Source organism: Orussus abietinus, unplaced genomic scaffold (assembly GCF_000612105.2).
Source record: "Orussus abietinus isolate OABI.00-Male unplaced genomic scaffold, Oabi_2.0 scaffold13, whole genome shotgun sequence".
Taxonomy (NCBI): domain Eukaryota; kingdom Metazoa; phylum Arthropoda; class Insecta; order Hymenoptera; family Orussidae; genus Orussus; species Orussus abietinus.
The window spans coordinates 143,873-162,995 of record NW_019394887.1 but is presented as its reverse complement, the minus strand read 5'-3'; the positions used below and the strand labels follow the sequence as shown (position 1 = coordinate 162,995).

The following is a 19,123-nucleotide window of genomic DNA, read 5'->3' as shown; positions in this document are numbered from 1 at the left end:
CGGATCCAGTCACGGTTGTTAACAATCGAGAGGAAGGTTGTTTCACAGGCCGGGTTTTCTCACGATCTTAAGTAAGATGCTCTCCGAGGAAACGACGATGGAGTTTAAGCACTCCTCGTAGCTGCATCGGAAAACGTAAGAAAAAATTATCCTATATTTTATTATCGCGTCGTTGTGCTATCAAAATTCAAAATGACGTTAACGAATTTAACTCGACGATAAGATGCGTATTCCTTCGGAGGAATTAAGTTTATTCGAAAAATCACCGAGGTGTCGAGGAAGAGGTCACGAATACGCAAGGAAGAAAGTACATGGCGATGCCGTAGGGAAAAAGAATAGGTAAGTGTGGGAGCAGAACGTTAAAGAAGACGGTAAAAGTACAGTGCTCCCATATAAGAAGGTGATACGGTTACAACGAGCTCTCAGTCGAGAGCCAATCTCAAAAGACTAAACTTCTTTGTATTTCAATGAAAAGTTGAACTCGAAGAATGAAGAGTGCCGCGAGAGGAGGGAGAGACAACGAGAATTCGGACGATTGCGGAAGATCGAGAGTCTGAGTCGACGAGACCAAAATTCACGAAGAAGGATGAAAGAATCCCTGAGCATCGCTTTATTGGTGTTCTTTGGTTCCTTGGAAGTCACCCTGGAGAGTGATTTCTCGATCGATAATCAGCTGGTCGTCATCGCGAACGGTGACTTACTTAACGACGATAAAGAAATTGATCTTCGGAGTACTCGCACCTAATCACCGAACCTTGTTTTACGTTTCAATCGTCTCTTTTCTAGATTGTTACACGAGGGTGTCCATTGGCTCGAAATTCGCCCAGAAGGATATCACTTCCAGGATCGAAGTCGCGACCGTTTCCGAATGCGAGGACGAATGTTCGAAAAATCGAACTGCTTGTGGAGCTTTCAGTTTCGGGTGAGAAAATAGTGGAGCAAGAATTTTATTTCTCCTGTGCATTCCGCGAAAATGATGTTACACCTTATCGTTATTTTTTCGTATCGATTCATTTAACAGAATCAGCGCAAAAGGAAATGGCACCTGCATCCTGGCTGCTCGAAAACCGAATTTCGAAGACTTGCAAAAAGATCCCGATTACGACGCGTACGTTCGACAACAGAGTACTCCACATTGTAGACCCGATCGCCTATACAAAACCGATATCAAAGGGAAAAAGCCCTCTCCAGGACACGAGATAGAAAATCCGCCATCGTTCTTCAAAAGTCACCAAATTCCCCATCGAGGTTCGAAATTTGGGTCTTCCAAATCAAGAGGAGGACCCTTCAACGCGAGTGTCGAATCTTTCGACGATCCTCGATGGTTTCCCCCAAACGACAGAGACCAGAGAATTTTGGACATCGTTCGAGGGAAATTCCGAAATTTCGAGGAAGTTCGTCGTCCTTTCGTGGGGGAGCATTTTTCGAAAACGGTCCCCAGATTCGGAGATTACGAAATTTTTGGCCTCGCTCCGACTGTTCCGGGTCGACCAGATTTTTATCAAATGTTCGACCGAAGACCGTCATCGGATGTTCCACAATTTGGAGAAAATCCCGGACGCGGAATTTATTTCGATTCGTATGCAAGGATCAACGAAGATCCGTTCTTGGATCCAAATTTGAATGCCAGGTGGCGGAAAAAATTGCCCAGGCCGCAATTTCGGTTTCCTGGGAACGAATTTCGAGAAGATGCAAATTCTTTTGAGAATTTTCACAACATTCCTGGGAGATATGGTTTTCGGATTAATCATGGGGACGGCACGTATAAACCAAGTGGGGTGGAGTCAAACGAAAACGTTGGATCCCACGAGAAAAATAAATTCCGATCAGGTAATTAATACTTGAAATATCTTACGATACTTCTATGACGATGATTGGAGGCGACGGAACCATTGATCCCCTCATTTATCTCGTGAAATGCCCGAAAAATGATGTGCGGTACATTACGATAATTTGACCCAGGGCAAGATAACGCAGTTTTGAAAAACGAAGGAGATTCGCCCAGTTTTGGCGAAAAACTACGTCCCGTGGTAAAAAATCCGGATGATTCGACAAGATTCCCGTGGAAAGGTCGTCACGAAGTGGACGACGCGAGATCTATGGATCATCCAGCCCGAGGACATCAGGACTTAATTAATAATAATGGCGTTTTAGAAGGCGCATCACGTAAGTTGCTTAATTAAATAATGATATCCTACGCTAAAGCGGTCGGTGGACTAACGGTTACCTTTGCGAAATTACACTCGACGTAATTTCGTGACGTCGAGATGACTTGGAAGGTAATTCGGCGGGTCCGGGCGAGACCGACGTCAGGTGGCTTCTCGATTAGGTCCGGTACGATGAATGAGGACGAATCACCGATTATGAGCGACTTTCGAGCCATTCGCGCATGCGATCGTCCCCAAACGCATTCGCGTTCATCAGGAAATAACGAATGCCAACGGCATTGACACAGATTTTCTGCACCATGCAAATTGACTCGGGGCATCCGTCGACTTCCGGCGCTGCGCTTATCGTGCGAACGTTCGCTCGGGACGGATCCTTTCAGCCGCTAAAAATTAAAAATCAACCAAAGAAGGGAGTTAATTATTTCAAATAGAAATTAGGTTGTAATACAAGAAAATGGATTTGAACGATCACGGCTCGGAAAAATTTTTCTCGCTTTTCGAAAAATGGGGCGCGCGGCGTCGAACAATGGCGACGTTACTCCTCTTCCCGAGAAGCAATTATCGCTTAAATGCTCCCGTCGATTAAGAAAAATGGAAAAAAGAATCGACGTCGTCCTGGAATTTCTCCTTCACCCAGAAAGGACGTCCGCGAAATTGTAAATCGCTGAACGGGGATTTCCAATATTTGCGCGAAAACTTTCTGAATTTCCGCGGACGTCCCGGAGATCTATCGAAAATCCTGCGATTTAAATTTCCTGCAATTAAACGAAATGAAATCCTACAAAGGAACAACCAAACGAAAGTAAGAGCGCCGTAGGACGCACGCAAACCGGAAGTGAGACGTCCTGCAACGTGTCACCCTGATTTCCTCCCGCGATGACTATTACCGATGACCCAACGGAGTGACACCATTCGGGAATTTATGTACAGTTTATCATCAATTGCCCGATGCCGAGTTACGTTTATTTCATTTATTTTATGATTCTTCCTTCCTATCGTGCGACTTAGTTGTTCGGTTATTCATTGCCAAGAAATCTTGACACAGGAAATGAAAGTTGCCGGACCTGTTTGGGCTGGGATAGAACACGGAAAAAGTACCGCAATCCGATTTCGAGCGCAAATAAGGACGCGTAATGGAATTCGGAAAAACGGTATTCCGCGGCATTGGCGATCACTTATGGGTGACAAGGATGCACGTGGCGAACTTGACGAGTTCTTAATTTAATGAAAGATCACCTGGAACCATTGAAATCGTAAAGGCGGCAATTATCTGCATATCGTTCTCGCGGTTCACCTCGAGTGGCGTTATGATCGCGTAGAAATTTTACCGGTGGATTCACATCGCTTCGCATCTTTCTGTCTCACTGCTCGAGCCCTTGCGGTCTCAATGAAAATGGATAATTAAAATTCGTTTGCCCCAAACAATGAAAATTATCGTGGCCTTGACGCCTCTCCAAGGATGCAGAAGTTTCGGTATGTGCTCCTTTCTAAAGTAACGTCACGCCTCTGGTACTTCCGGTTCTTCTCAGTTTTCGCGTTTCCGGTTGGATGAAAGGACGTATTTATTTATTAATGACGGAAAACCTATTCCGAAATTAATGTTCCCGTTACGTTTCACGCTAAGCATGTTATTTTATTTTGTATTTTGCTTCGAGAATCCGTAATAACGACTTACGAAAGATGCAAATCTCGCGGCCGTTATCACCGAGGAGCCATCGCTGCGCTAGCGCGGGTGTAGAAAAGAAATACGGCGGTGGTAATCATTAATGATCATGTAACACCGAAACCCCTCCTCTGTCACCGAGTTAGACGTGTTGGAGATCCTCCCACTATTCTCACTTAAACGTTCACTTTTCTATAAAACGTTGAGCCGCGAATTTCTTTGCTACTTTTCGCGGGGAATTTACGCTCCAAGTATTTACGCGCACGAGTCGATCCTATGTCGGCCATCTTGACAAACTCGGTTCAAGTGGTCGAAAGCAACGAATTTAAGTGAAGTTAAAATGAAAAATCTAACGCCAACAAGATAAAAAAAGGAAAACGATGATTCGGCTTCCCGTCGACCAAATCATAAAATAAGATTGTCAATTTTTAATTAAACAAGAATTTATAATGACGCCGAAATGGTGGCTATTCGCGGCCCTTTTTGTCATCACTTTTCGAAAGGCCAGACCAAGCTCCGTAATTATTGTAAAAGACTGTCTGCGTAAGTTAACGAGAAATATAAAGTGCGCCTCTTTGATTATCGGAATATGACATATTTGAAAATTTCGTTCCAGCGTGTTATCGAAGAATCCTGTCTGGGAAAAGAATCATCGACGGTCACGTAAGACGAACCGTGGGTTGCGAAAGAATAGACGACTGTGGAAAATTGTGCGACACCGAAAACAACTTCAATTGTCAAGGCTTTAATTACAGGCAAGTTTTCAATGAGGCTTCGATATATACCGATAGGGCTTTTCAACGTTTTAAACGTGATTTTTGAAAAATAAGAAAGAGAAGAAGTAATACCCGTATGTCGGAGTTCACCCAGCGATTCTTCGAGTACCCACGTTAACACAATTCTTCACGCTCGGAGTCTCGTTTCGTTCGTGTGGACTCTTGATTCACATGGCAATGAACACGGCGAGTGTGTATTAACGTATCCCATAGGTGGCCACGCGTGTGCGCGCACAAACGCACTGGCCGTGCACTCTAGGTGATTGCACCATGAACAATTTCATCGTTAACGCAAATCCGAGCTCGAGTCGCGCCGTGACACACTTTTTCGAATTCGCGGAAACCACGGGATTTTGCATTACTCCGATCGACCCTTTGCCAACTGATCCAATAGTTAGAAAAATATATCTCTGATGTCATTCGATGGTACATCTCCCCGATTCCCTGAAATTTCTTTCTCGGGGTGGACAATAAAAATAGTTTCCAATTTAAATTCCGACTTTTAGGCCACTCGGATCGGGTCGCCGGGGGATTTGCGAAATGACGCCGATGTCATCCTACGGAATGGACATGCGAAGAGATTTTTCAACGGATCCAAGATACGACTATTACGAGAGAGATCAAAGTTGCAACGGAAGACCCCAGGAAAGCCAACCATCGGGCTGGATAAATCTACGACCTCGACCGAGCTCCACCTACATACCTCAAGTGGGACCTTATTCTCCTCCGAGAACGGATTTAAGGCCTTACGTTCCAGGAGACCCAAACTCCGAAAGAGGATTTTTTGGGGTCTCTCGACCCGTTACGATTTACTCGACTGGAGGGTTTCAAGGATATCCATCCGGACCTACGGAGAGACCTCCATATCCTGACAGAGGCCCTTCGGGGAGGGACAGAGATTATGGATATTTAGGGCGACCTTACTCTACTAGAAATATGGATACCGTTCATATCCGACCGATAGAGGACGATTTTTACTCCAACAGATACACCTCTGGAAGGCCTTATTTAACAAAGTATCCGATAAGGAGGACCGAATACGGTCGACCTTATCCCGACGTTGGTGAGTGGATAGATATTAACATTTATTACGGATGACAATTAGGTTTCATCGGATGATACTCTCCTCTAAATGTTGTATTTTTTCTCCATTTTCTAAAGGCGCCAACGAAGTCGCTCCATATTGGCGCGATGGAGCTGGTTACAACGACAGGGGAACTTATGGATCTTCTTATGGATACGATGGAAACGACGTTTCTTATCCCAAGGAAACAACCCATAGGAAAGCTTATGGTCGTTCTCGACCAAGGCCTCTAGTGAACGACCACTTTTACGGCGAGTTCTACAATTATGGAGGCGCGTTTGGCTACGGGGACAACTATATTCCCTCGGAACGAGATTTATTGTACGGCGGCACCGGAAGTGGACAAGAATGTTCCGTTAGAGCCGGAGCAGGCTTCAAAGTCAGAAGAGGAATCATGAGAAGAAGTTTCCTTACTTCGGACGTGAACCAGTGCGAACGGTTCTGCTTCACCGAAAAGGAGTTTCCATGCATGCTCTTCTCCTACAGGTGCGATCAGTTCGGACAGAAATCATCGAATTCAAAGTTCATTTATTATCGTAAATAATCAATTTTGACGCAATGTACGAATAGGTACAACGTGGCAGCCACCGCACCCACCGATAATTGTCTTTTGAGCGAGGTGTCGTACAAAGATTTGGACTTTTACACCGATTTGGAGCCCGATCGCGATTACGACATTTACGTAGTCGTCGGAGACCGGAAGTCCTGTGAAAACAGACCTCAGAGTCAAGAGCCACCGCAAGGTAAAATTAGTTTCGTTCCGTTTTTAAAAGCACTCGTTATTTTCATGGATATTGATTTTAATATTGCAGAATGCTTCTGGAGGGTTGCCAGTGGAGTTGGAATTCCATCAAAGGTCACAAAGAGTTCCATTCTGGTGGGGGGTCTAGGCGATTGTGAATTTCAATGCGTGAATTCCAAAGAATTCATCTGCAGAAGTCTCGTCTTCAGGTAACGATAGTAATTGCAATAATCGCAATATCGAGGGAGAAAAATGAATGGGAAAAGATGTAAAGGACGTTCGGTATTCGTGTTTGATTCTGACATTTTTCTAACAGGTACGGACAATTGACGGACGGATCGGCAAATTGTTTCTTAAGCGACTGGCCGTCTCAAGAAATTGATTCCGCCTCGTTTCTGGAATTGAACGGAGCCGAATTGTACGAAAGAGGCAGCTTTGGCCGTGGTTGCGAACCATTTCCATTCCCGATGATTACAACACCTAAAGAACCTCAAACCGGCAAAAGGCCGCAAAACATGGACGAGGGTAAATTTAAAAACGCTCGATATCAATACAATTTCATTGATAAAAGATTACGAAGAGCGAACGTGAACTAAATTTTTAAATGAAAGGCGCCTGATATCGATATAATTAATTTCAGGGTGTTATGCCGGTCACCAAAAACCATGCAGATTGACTCCAGTGGCAATTTTATTAGCGGTTGGAGTCAACACGGAATCGGAATGTCGACAAAAGTGTTCCAGAATGAGAGAAAGAGATCCAGTTCCTTGCATGTCGTTCAGCTTCAACAAGTAAAAGCAGACTCGAATATATTTAAAATTCGAATTTAAGCGCGCACCATTTACAATTACGAGAAAAAGTACACGTTCAACAGATATTCACCAAATGGAAAGGACAACTGCTTCCTAAGCGACGTTCCCATGAGAGATTTGATCCCAGGTTTCGATTACGTCCCGGACACCAACTACGTATTGTACGTGTGGAAAGACTTGGAGCCACATTGTTGGATTCCGAGCCATGGACCCCCTGGTAGACCTCGGCATCCACCCATCCCCCATAGACCAGTCTATCCCCAGAAACCTCCAGCTTATCCAGAAAGACCCCCTTCGCATCCCCATTATCCAGGATATTATCCAGGATATTACCCAGGACCCCATGGCCATGATATCAAACCCCCTCGGCCAGGATATCCGTATCCACACGGGGGAACACCCGGGAAACCGGAAGCGAAACCCCCTGGTCCTGATCAACCCGGGTATCCAGGAAGTCCAGATTATCCTGGAGTCATTCCTCTGGATCCCACGGGACCCGATTACGTCCCTCCTCCCGTGGGTCCTCAATGTCCTCCCCATGGAGGAGGTCGTCCAATTTTGCCGGATAATCCGGGTGCTGGATCGGGATGCGGTGGGTCTCGTCCCGTAGATCCAACCCCACCGGAAGGACCCGATTATCAGGGAATCATTCCCTTAAATCCTAACAGTCCTTTTCCCCCTGGCCCTGGGAATTCTGGAGATTCTGGAGATTCTGGGGATGGAACGGACACGACTGGATCTGGCGATTGCGGTTTTAGTATCAACCAGAACTGCCCATTTCCGGGTAAGTAAATGCCCTAATTTCATTTTAACTTCTATTTCTTCAGTATTCCATTGAATTAATCGACGTTCAATTCTTTCAGCCGGTGGTTCTTCGACATTCCGACATTACACCGTAAATGGATATCCCTGTAAACGAGGCACCAAGTGCGAAAGGAATAAAGTTGCCGGATTTTGGTCCTGCGAACCCGAAGGAGGCGAACCCGGAGCCTGGGATTATTGTTGCGAACCTAATCATCGATGCGGATTTTCCAAGGGTTTTAAATATCCATGGCAAGTAATCGTGAAAATCATATTTCTCTAACCCGCCCACGGATCATAATTAAGGGGTTTAATTCGACAGGTGTTACGTGGGACCCGCCGAAGAGCAATGGCGTCCATGTAGCGAAAAGTATCATCCCTATCTTCCGAGTCCAAGGCCGATGCGAACATTCAACGATTACCAAAGAAGTCAGCCGATTCGAGAGAATTATGTCGCTCGACACTGGCCGATCTCGTATTTACACGCGTTGCCTCCTCCGGGCCGAAATGGTTCCGCCATCTCGAAGCCCAAAGAGCGCCGAGCGGAGAAATTGATCGATCGGTTTCACAGACGGGAAGATTCCTTGCCGGTCGAAAGGCGATTGCGATCGAAAATCGTCGTCGATAGATCGGCCAATGTCACCGACGCGTCTTTCGAGAGAAAATCCACCGCTACGTCTTCGGGAAGTCGAAGGACTTTGGGGAAAATTGAAAGAGTCGCCAACCCCAGACGCCGACGCCCCGAAGGAGCGACAAAGGGAGCTTCTACGCGACTTCCGGACTATGCGGCGTCGGAGGAAAAGGGAAATTCCGAAACAACGATTTTTAATACCACGGATGTCGAAAGATTCCAGTTGACGAATTCTTCCGCTTCCGAACCGAATTTCGTCCTCGTTCCTACGATCGTTACGGCGAATTTTCGGAATTCGGGAAAGTGATTATCGAGCGAGCGTATTTGGGAGCGTAACGACAGTATTATAATACTAAATCCGCCTGTAATTATAATTTTATACCCTCGTTGTAGAATATAGCAGATCTTCCAAGCAAGTCCCGTTTATCGGTCTATTGTGAAATTCGCGCATAAGAAACATTTTCTCAATTCAGGGAATATTATTACAGAAACTAGTTTCACTCTTTTCGCAATCGGTGCCTGCATTCACAATAGATCGGAAACGTCAAAGCTTGAGAATTTCAAAAAAAATCCACGGAGCTTAAGTAAACGAAAATTTGCAAATCCTGCGGCAAAAGAGAACCGTAATTATTGCACGAAGATCATTAAACAACGATTGAAAATGTACAGATCAACGTCATTCTCGAAGTTTGTAGTTCGCGACGTCTTGTCCGAATTTCGCCGTAATTTACAAAGCAATCGAGGAATTTCGAGCATCTCTCTTGATGGCAAAAGCTGCGGATCCGGAAAGAGGAAATCGAAGGATAAATGCGAAAAAGGTGCCATTAACGTGGCGATTATTGGAGGTGGGATGTCGTCGATGTATGCTGCAATTTTGCTAAAGCAGTCAACGATTATACAATGCGTTCACCTAGTCGACACAAACGGTACTCTCTCGGGTTTGATTTTCGATGCAAATCATATAGACACTTCGACTCGACTCAAGCATTTCAAGGAGAAGCGCATTTCGGAAGCCCTGAATAACGTATGTTCGACGTATGACGAAATACAAATTACTCCTAATACAAAGGATGGATAAAGATTTGAAAAAGTGATTCCAATTTTCTTCCAGATGGACATTATCGCTCTTATGGACCGGAGTGACTTCAATGTCGGGAACGACACACCTCGCGCGCAATTCATGGGATCGGCAGATTATGTTCGAAAAATGGCGGAAAAAATGGTCCGTTTCTGTCCCGAAGCTCTCGTTGCGATTTTCGCCCGTCCGGTGACGGCTACTCTGCCATTGGTTTCGGAAATTTATAAATGCCGCGGATTTTGGGACCCCGATCGAATTATCGGATCTACGACGATCGACGCCATGAGAGCCGAGTCGGAAACCGCACATTTTTTGGGACTCTGGCCCACCTCTCTATCGATACCCATTGTCGGTGGAGCCGATCCTTGCACGGTGATCCCTCTCTTATCGCGGGCCAAACCCGTCAATATTTTCTCGAGTGTACGTATTTATTGAGAAAAATACGTATTAACTCCCACTTATGGAATGATACGTTTCTCTCCATTTAGGACCACGAGGACCTGTTGATAAATCGAGTGCGATCCGCGGACAAGGAATTAGCTGCCACGGAATGGAAGGAGGCCAAAGTTTCATTCGGAGCAGCGGCCGCGAAAATGATCGTCGCTCTTGCCGCCGGTCTCGGCGGCCACAAAAACGTCATTTCGAGTGCCTTCGCGTGGTCGAATGTTCTCCCAATGTGTCGATTTTTTTCAACCGAGCTCGAATTCGGACGACAAGGGGTAAAAAGGAATCTAGGACTACCGAAAATTTCGTCGAAAGAAGTTTCGTCGATCGGCCAGGCGATCCCAATAATCGCCGAGATGGTCGATCTGGGAATCAAAGCCGCCCACGAGAAATCCAATATTTCAGGAATATCCCAATTTTAGCCAAAGAGGTGTATCGTTTTTAACGCGTGAAATTTATTTTTATAACTTTACACTCTAAAGATCTACGAATTTCATGAATATTTTTAACGGGGCGCTTATACTCCGAAATGTCCTACATTTTCTTTCTCCGCGCCACCCTCGTCGAGTCTCCCGTATCCACATGGCTTATCAACCCGAACTCGATAATCGATAATCGATAATCGCGTTGAATCCCAATTTCCTCTGACCATTGGCCAGCGAGTCTCGTCTACAATTTATGCACCGAATGCAGGCCACGATTTTCACCCAAAACGTTTGGTTTTTCCGACCATTCACTTTCCCGTGCAATGTCAAATGAATTAGAGCGATAGGGACATCTCTCGAGTCGAATCGTCTCGTCGAGGCCAAGGGCCAGGTCCCGCAGGGAAAGCTGGCTTTTCTGCGCAGCCCGTTTTCCCTGATTTCCTGGTGCGCCTGCGTATCGGCATCGACGGATTCCGGAATCTCGCATGTGCGAGCTCGCGGCCAGACGAGGACGACGAAGACGGAGTCCCGCCTCCCCTTTTATCAGCCGTCGAGTGGCCATCCTGGAAGCCGAACATCGCGGGGGACCCTGCGTCGATCGCTCGCGCGGATCACAAAGGCTATGAATGAAGATCCAAGCCTTCTATCTCGAGGTAATCTCCCGAAGAGACGCGAGTCCTCCGACTCGCCGCGGACATGTTTGACGTCGCCGCGTCCGCTCCGATAGGACGGGATATCGCGGATATCAAGTGGACGTTTGTGCCTACTTATCGAGAAGTAGATAGAGAAAGCGAAGGGTGGATTTTGTGATCGTCTTCTTCCTTATAAATTAACGAGTGATATCGGGTTAGTGGGTCACGACACGTTATCGGACAATCGAAGAAAACGGATTCCGTCGATTCCGAAAGATACATCGCGAACAAGTATTCATTATTTTCAGGATGCCGGTCGAGTCGTTCAAACGGAAATAAAAATGACGCTACAATTTTATAAATTATTTATATTGGCAAGATGTCGTTCGTAAAGATTCGAACGTTAAGCTGAGCTTTTCTTGGAACGAATCAACTTTTTACGAGGGACTTTTAGAATCGTGGAAGCGAATTAAAAAGAAAATGCGACCTCGATGTAGTGCCGCGGATGACTTTATGTAGGACCGCGTAGCCAAGATAGCACCGGGTATAATATACGAATCAATATCCAGCGCAGGCTGAAATACGCCGACCACGTGAGTTATCGTAACGTAATTTTCTACGTATTCGACCGGAGACTATTTCGAATCGAGGTCCAGGTCTCGAATGAACGCTCGTAAAGCTAATGGATGACGATTTTGGCGAAATTTCAGATTTTGGGTGTGCTGTTACTTTCCGTAATCCCGTGGCCGGGGCCGAGCGTGTTCCAGATATCATGTCCCCGAAGTCGTGCCTCTTTGGTGAGGAGAATCATTCACAAGGTGAGAAGAAAAGTTTCATGTATAACGTTGGGTCGTTCCGTCGAAACGTTGAAAATATTCACGACTACGGGGGCACGTTTTGATATTTCAACGCGTTCTCTCGTTTTCCCGTAGAAATGGATTCCCGTGTTGAAGAGGTATCAAGTGGAGTTGCCGTTGGAGTGTCCCTTCCACAAGAGCCGAGATATCTTTTATCCCCAGCAAGAAGCGAAACATCAGCACAGACCTTCCCAATGGACGTGCGGATTGTGCGGGAAATCCTTTTACACCGAGGCCCACCTGGACGCCCACTTTGACGGCAGGCATAGAAACGTCGTCAACACCGTGAGTCGCCCTTTCGCATCCCCCCCAAGAAAGGGGCATCCGAATTTGACCGCGTGAAAAAAAAAATTGCGCAGGCGGAGGACGCCGTGTGCCTGGCCGACTACTGCGACATAATGCGATGCGACGTCCTGGGAAGCCGCGACCTGGAGGAGGCCTCGCTCGACGAGCCGGGTCCCGTCAACACGGACATCCAGGTGGTGTTTTTAAATTCCCAATCGTTTAAAATGACACCTCGTTTGCAAACGTTTTCTCCGAATGCTTTCAATTTTTTATACGGGAATACGGAGGCTACACGGAAGGTCCCGACCCCCTTATTCCATTTTACCTTGTCGTCGGTAAGGAGAAAGGCGGAGCGGGTCTTCTCGGGTTTCTCCTCTTTGATGACTCTTCGGCCGCTTCCCCCGAACTGTCGCCTCGGTCCTCGCTTGGCGACCACCGTCCCTTTAATCCCGGCTAATCCTTCCGATAAGCGGACGCTCTACCCGAAGTGAGGGTTCTGATGCAACCCTTGTTATTCGCTTACGTAACACCGTTCGACAACAACTCTCGCGCTGGGAAAGCAAGACGCTACTGCTACGATTCGAAAATGCGTTACGTTGTATACTTCCCGTTCCCTCCCAGGAAGAGGAGGAAGAGCATAACGGAATGCGGAACCCGTCACATTTTGTACATACCTCGCGACGCTTTTTCGCGTAGCGAATTAGGCCTACCCCTGGGGAAAAAAAGGTTCTCCTTTTCCGCGTGCAGGTGTGGAGCGAGGCGGTCAGCAGCAGCGCTCGGACCTCGTGCGACCGTCGCGACGTGCAACGGACGTGCCGAGAAGCTTCCCGCCGGGAGAGCTCCTCGGCCCTGACGAGCTTCCGCCGCTTCTGCCGAAGAGGCTCCTCGCCCCCTCACCGGGAGCTCGCGGGCCCCGACAACAAGAGCAGCTCCTGCGACAGCGCGCTCGCCGACGAGGACGACCCCGAGGACGACCCCGAGGACGACCCCGAGGGCGACGCCAAGCGGACCGACGACGGGAGCAACATGGTCGAGGCCGGCTTGCCGCCCAACACGAAAAACAAGGGCCAGCAGCGCAGGCAAAAGTCGACATGCAAGCCCGAGGAACTGCACAAACTCAAGTTGCAATGCGAAGTACGACCTTTAAGGGGTCCCCGTCCATGCGCATTGGCCCCCTAGGAATCGTAAATACCAAATGGCTTTGTGAATATCGCATTAACCGCTCTTCCACTTGCAGACCCTGATCCGTGACTGCATCGCAGGGCTTCTGACGAACTTGTCGGTAGGAGACTTTCAGGAAATCGAGGGTAAGTCTTCGGCATGGAGGAGGAGTAAGCTTTAACGCAGTCGTAAGTATTCGAGTGATACTCGGGGACGATCGAATCCTCAGGAGAACTGAATCGGGCAATCTGCTGGTACCTGAGCTGCGACAGATATTGGGAAGACAATCGGAAGCAACAACAGCGAATGCCCTGGTACCTTTTACTCGCGTTCCTTTTACTCCTCTCCACGGGACTGTCCGTCTGTTACTACGTTATTTGGATGCTCTTCAGGTGAATTGCCACGAAATGGCTCCCAATTTACTCTTCTCTCGACTTCCACCGAAAAAACCAAATGCTGCCGTTTAGAAGAACGCGTCGTTAAGGTGGGATGAAAGGGTCATTCCATATTTATCTAAACGTTCAAATATCGATGAAACTTTTCTCCAAACTGGATGCACCGAATCGTTTGAACGTTCTTCTTAAGGGCCGCCGTAATCGCATGCCGAAGTTTCAAATGATTCGGTGCACCCAGTTTGGAAAAAAGTTTTAAAAATTTCTTCACATTTTATATATCCGGTATGACCCTTTCCTATCATTTTAACGTTACATTTTTACCCGAAAATATTGACTCATGAGATTAAAGTGATAGAAAAGGTAAACAAAGGGAAGTTAATTTTTGAATCGTTTCTTCTAGACAGGAGCATCCGACATCTCGATGTTTGCTGGCCATGTTAAGAATTTTTAAAGATCTTGCAAATTACTCGAGCCAGTCGTCACGATTCGAATGCCCTCCAGAATTTGTAGACGCGGATATAGTTAGCACCAATAAGACGAGTCCTAAAAAAAATCCAACCGACTTTCAGCTCCGGCGACGAGCCGGCGAACGACGAGACGTCGAGGAATCCGGATTTCGGCAACTCCAAGGACTGCCCTGGAGCGTCTTTGCAGACATCCGGAGATCCTACGGAAAAGGCAGATGAACGTCAGTTAAACATCGCCGAAGATCCATCCTTCCCGGCAGGAGACATCCCGGATCACTACATATACGTGGCTTATCCTCCCGAGCTGAAACGTCGTCTATTGGAAAGGTAAAGACCCAAAATGGCGAACCAGCTCCGACCAACGAGTAGACTTACGACCGTTTAATAAAATCCCGAATCCTTAATAATAATGACAAATCGATGAATCGCGTGACAACTTGGAAACACGTGCTTTCAGCTGTTACAACAGAACGACCCGGCTGTAAAGGAGTGCAATCTTCCCCCTCAATCGAGAAAAGAGAGTCGGTGACTCTATCCGATCCGAATGACATCCAAAAGATGCTCCATAGATATTCCCAGTTTTCTATGTAACACGGCATATCGGTGAGCTAAATAAATTTTTCGACCATTCCGAAAACCCTGCCAGCCATTCGTCGGTTTACCCTTTGTTACGGATTTATCGCGTTCGAAGAGGTCGAGGCAAAATGGGGACCTTCCGTTCCGTTATCGCGAATCCTACTTAATGGTTCTTCGGGTCATCGCGGGACATTTCGTGTAATTTTATCATGCTCGTAGCTGAGGAATCGGTGCAAGGTGGCGTCCCAGCGGACGAGGAGGGCATCGAGGCGGTCTCGCGCTCGGTTTACGAACGAGGCGACTCTTTTTCTTCCTATCTAACGTCTCTCTAAAACCAGTAGGTCATCTTGATGGACCCATCGGAGTCCCTCTGCGTGTCCATCACGCTAGATTGTCGAACCAACCGGCGAACATTTGCAGCAGATCGGGGCAGTTCCTCGATTTCCGGCATTTCCGGCATTTCTGGCACCTCGTGCATCTCCACTGTCTCTCGGGCTGACAAGTCCTCGTACGAAGTGCTCGGCGATAAGGGCCTGGAAGATTTAATGCGGTTTGGGACCCGGTTATGAAGTTATAACTTCTTAAGATTGTACGAAAGCGCCGAGAAATTTGATACAAGTGTAATTTTAGTAGAAAAATTATAAAGAAATTGAAGTAAAATTTTTTGATGCTCCAGTGGACCTCTAGGGATCGGTTTTTGGATCCGTTTTTCGGAAAGACTCACTTCAGTGGCACGCAACGGACGCAATCGGCGAAGGTCCAATCTTTCCCGAAGAGTTCACCCTCCTCTACGGTCTGAGGAAGTCGATGATGAAGAGTCTCGGGAAGCCTGAGGCCAGAAAGTCCTCCGATAACGGAAACCACTCCGAGGATCACGAGCGGCAACACTAAGTTTTCCTTCCCCTATAAAACGTAACGCGACGTTAGCACTGGAACGGCCGATTTTTATTTTAATTTCAAACGATTAAGTGCAGGTTTACGTAGGAACGGTTTAGTAAATTTCAAATTATCCGGACCTCGTGGTCCATTCGATAAACGAGTGACCTCTCAAAAAGCACTTTCACATCACCTCAAGTAGACGGAAAATTGCCTTAGAAATAACGACAACGAGACGTTCAACTTACAAGGTAGGTAACGAACGGAATGATGATGAGTCCAAGTCCGCTGATGTAGGCCGAGAATCCGATGGCGACTCCCCTCAGCTGAGTCGGATAAAGTTCTCCAGCAAACGGATAGATGATAAGGAAAGACGCAGAAATGGCCGACTTCGAGACGAGGAAGAGGATCAGCGTGGCCACTACCTGGTCTGCGGGAGGGAAAGCGTTGAGCTAAGGTGATACGAAAGTGGCATCCGAGGGATTGCTCACTTATGACACATCTCACCGAAATTTCATTTCCCATGCAAAATTCGAAACGTGTTTATAAAGAAATAAAAAAAAAAATGAGATATCATGGGGGTTGGGACGTTCTCTGAGACCTCCATATTCACGTGATAAAATTTCAAGCGAATCGGTACCTCCTCCAAAAGTTCGGAGAAAGGTTTCATAAACGACCCCTTAGACGCCACTTTACCTTGAGAGTAACAAGGATTGGACCAGCGGAAGAGTTAAGTTACCGGCTGACAGAAGCACCGTGGTTATACAGGAGATTCCGGCGACGACCATGCACAGGCAGAGGGGCCATCTTCTACCCCATCGATCCATTACTATCCAGCAAGCGATGTAGCTTGGAATCTCGGCAAGCGAGGAGAAAAGAAAACTGAGATGCTCTTCGCTTCCCAAAGCCGGTCCGTAATAGGACAGACCGACGTACACCATGTTGTTGGCGAACCTATAACGTTGGAACGACGTTGGAACGACGTTGGATAGATGTACATAGCTTCGTTAATTTTGAAACTTTAGCGAATGAAAGATAACGGAGCGATAGCACCTAAGAGATATCCTATTTGAAGCAATTCCGTACCAATTAAGGGTGATGAGGCAGGTCTTGAGTCGCATATTCGGCGTTTTGAACAGCGCTAAAAGGCCGGGCCCCTTCCTGAGCCTCTCCTCTTCGCTCTTGGACCGCGACATCGTCATCCGCTGGCGAAGTTTCTGGGTAAACGAAATCGGCAATTCCTTTCCATTCGTTCGAGCCAGATTTTCCAAAATGGTGTTGGCCTCTCCCAGGCGGCCTTTGGCCAGCAACCACCTCGGCGACTCCGGAAGGAACCTGAAAATGTGAACGGTTTGAAAAAAAGTGGAAACGAAGGAAATAAATCCGGGGCTTTCCACGGCCGCGCGAGACAAGGGAAACTTCTTAGCGCCTTTCGTAGGATGGGAAAATTACCACCAATAGGCGAAATAAAAGAGAAACGGCGCACTGGTCGTCACTGCCAACATTCTCCAGTCTCGGACTAGGTAGGTTACTCCGGCGAGCATACAGAGACCCATCGTGTAGAAGGAACACGTCATAACGGTGACGAAAGATCGGTAATTCGGTCCCACCAGCTCCAGAGCTAGAAAAGAGGAATAAAAAATGTCGAAGGAAAAACTGCCCGGACGGAACGAAAGTTGGGAAGTCCGCTTACAGATGATGAAGGGTATCTGATAGATCGCAGGTATCGTCAATCCCACGACCATCCTCGTGGCCGCCCACGTCCAAAAGCTGTTGGATATCGCCGTGAAGAAGGCTCCGGCGATGAGGGTCGCCAGACACGTGAAAAACGACAGCCGCCGGCCGATCCTTGTCAAACGCGAAAGAAAGGACGTGAGACTTTCCGTAATCCAGGGAATAATCCGGGACACTCACCTGTCGTTCAAAGTGCCGAACAGATAGACGCCGATGGGTCCTCCGGAGTTCAAGGCGACCAGTCCGATCGTCGGATAGATCGCGTGCTCGCAGACTAGGTCGAACTGCACACATTTTCAGAAAATCAGCGATAAATAGTCGTCGAATCTCTCGCGACGATCTTTCGTTATTTGGATTCGATTTAGATTCGATTTAGATTCGATCTAGACCCGAATTAGGATAGGAAGATGCGCACATCGATGACGATGGAAGAGACGACCTCCGAGGTGTCGTACTCCCAGCCACGGTCGCAGGGCACGACCGGCCAGGAAGAGTTCGGCTTGGGAGCATCCAGGGCCACGTTTTCAGGATCCGTCCAGTCTACGTCGTACCTCGTGCACTGGCTGTACGTCTCGTTGTCGTCCTACTTTAACAGGAAAATATTCGCCAGTCGAGGACGGAACGGCGAGCTCGCCCTTTGACCTCCCCCCTCGACCCGAAACGATCCACGAAACGATCCTCCGACCGTCGTTTCCTACGCAGCGGAAGTAATTACGGCGGTCCCAAGGGTTGGCCAGGTGCTACGATTACGGGAAATGCTAATTTAGCCGGGTGGTCTTGGGGGATTTCAGGGGTGTGCCCAGGGAGATGCCCAGGGAGATGCCCAGGGAGATGCCCAGGGAGTCGACCTTCGGGGAGGAGCTACGCGAGCGGAAGGCAAGAGGCGGCCCTACGAATCGTTTTCTACCGGCCCGGACCTGGCGGGGACACCCTTTGGGCACCTGAATGGGAACGGCGAGCCTCCTCCTCTGGGAGGGGTCCAGGTCCTCGAGGCCCGGGACCTTGCACCAGTGAGGCGGAGTGTCGGCCATGAACAGCTGATTGAACGCGCAGAAACCGCAGGGCAGACATGCCGGCAGGCAGACCAGCCAGAGTAGTCGTTTCTGGTAGCGACCGAATTCTCCGACGATCGGCAACAGGTCGTCGAGGTCGAAGCCTTCCTAAATTTCACCTTTCTTAAGGGATCGCGCTCGAGAGGGAAAGGAGGAAGTTTCTCGGGGCGACCGGGGCGACCGGGGCTACTTACGTCGTCCTCGGGGCCGCGCGCCTTCGGGGCGGGATCCGTCGGCGGGCTCGCATCCGGGCCGGGCATGCTGCGACTCCTGGTCGGCGGCCGCACCGTCGGGACACCTCGCCGGGACACCTCGCCGAGGCCTTAGAAGAGCGCGCCCGATCGCGTAACGTGCATTAACGCCCCCGCGGCAGGGTTGCCAACTGCCCACCGTGCTCGGAGTCGGCATCCCTGCCCCGCGGCTGCCCGCGGCTGCCCGGGGCCGCCCGGGGCCGCCCGAGGTCG

At 48.2% G+C, this 19,123-nt stretch overlaps 4 protein-coding genes across 4 annotated transcripts; 3 read left to right on the top strand and 1 right to left on the bottom strand.

Moving 5' to 3' along the window:
• Positions 1-586: 586 nt before the first annotated feature.
• LOC105696439 lies at positions 587-9,117 on the top strand. The gene is made up of 15 exons (XM_012418893.2): positions 587-692; positions 787-922; positions 1,022-1,248; positions 4,273-4,374; positions 4,448-4,586; positions 5,114-5,670; positions 5,769-6,177; positions 6,262-6,434; positions 6,504-6,642; positions 6,750-6,958; positions 7,074-7,224; positions 7,308-8,029; positions 8,109-8,298; positions 8,369-8,475; positions 9,071-9,117. The coding sequence occupies exons 1-15, from the start codon at positions 587-589 to the stop codon at positions 9,115-9,117; spliced, it is 3,414 nt and encodes a 1,137-aa protein (XP_012274316.2).
• A 221-nt stretch (positions 9,118-9,338) lies between these two features.
• Positions 9,339-10,621, top strand: LOC105696433 (malate dehydrogenase). The gene is made up of 3 exons (XM_012418880.2): positions 9,339-9,701; positions 9,789-10,175; positions 10,244-10,621. The coding sequence occupies exons 1-3, from the start codon at positions 9,339-9,341 to the stop codon at positions 10,619-10,621; spliced, it is 1,128 nt and encodes a 375-aa protein (XP_012274303.2).
• A 528-nt stretch (positions 10,622-11,149) lies between these two features.
• LOC105698773 lies at positions 11,150-15,328 on the top strand. The gene is made up of 9 exons (XM_012423308.1): positions 11,150-11,277; positions 11,967-12,074; positions 12,189-12,398; positions 12,473-12,592; positions 13,146-13,532; positions 13,636-13,705; positions 13,789-13,951; positions 14,524-14,748; positions 14,879-15,328. The coding sequence occupies exons 1-9, from the start codon at positions 11,251-11,253 to the stop codon at positions 14,904-14,906; spliced, it is 1,338 nt and encodes a 445-aa protein (XP_012278731.1). The 5' UTR covers positions 11,150-11,250; the 3' UTR covers positions 14,907-15,328.
• Positions 15,326-18,971, bottom strand: LOC105698766 (carcinine transporter). Its single transcript, XM_012423295.1, has 11 exons — positions 18,854-18,971; positions 18,549-18,767; positions 18,023-18,190; positions 17,788-17,891; positions 17,567-17,721; positions 17,326-17,494; positions 16,960-17,208; positions 16,613-16,827; positions 16,122-16,303; positions 15,722-15,900; positions 15,326-15,530 (listed from the first exon to the last, which is right to left on the bottom strand). The coding sequence occupies exons 1-11, from the start codon at positions 18,917-18,919 to the stop codon at positions 15,326-15,328; spliced, it is 1,911 nt and encodes a 636-aa protein (XP_012278718.1). The 5' UTR covers positions 18,920-18,971.
• Between the last annotated feature and the right edge of the window lie 152 nt (positions 18,972-19,123).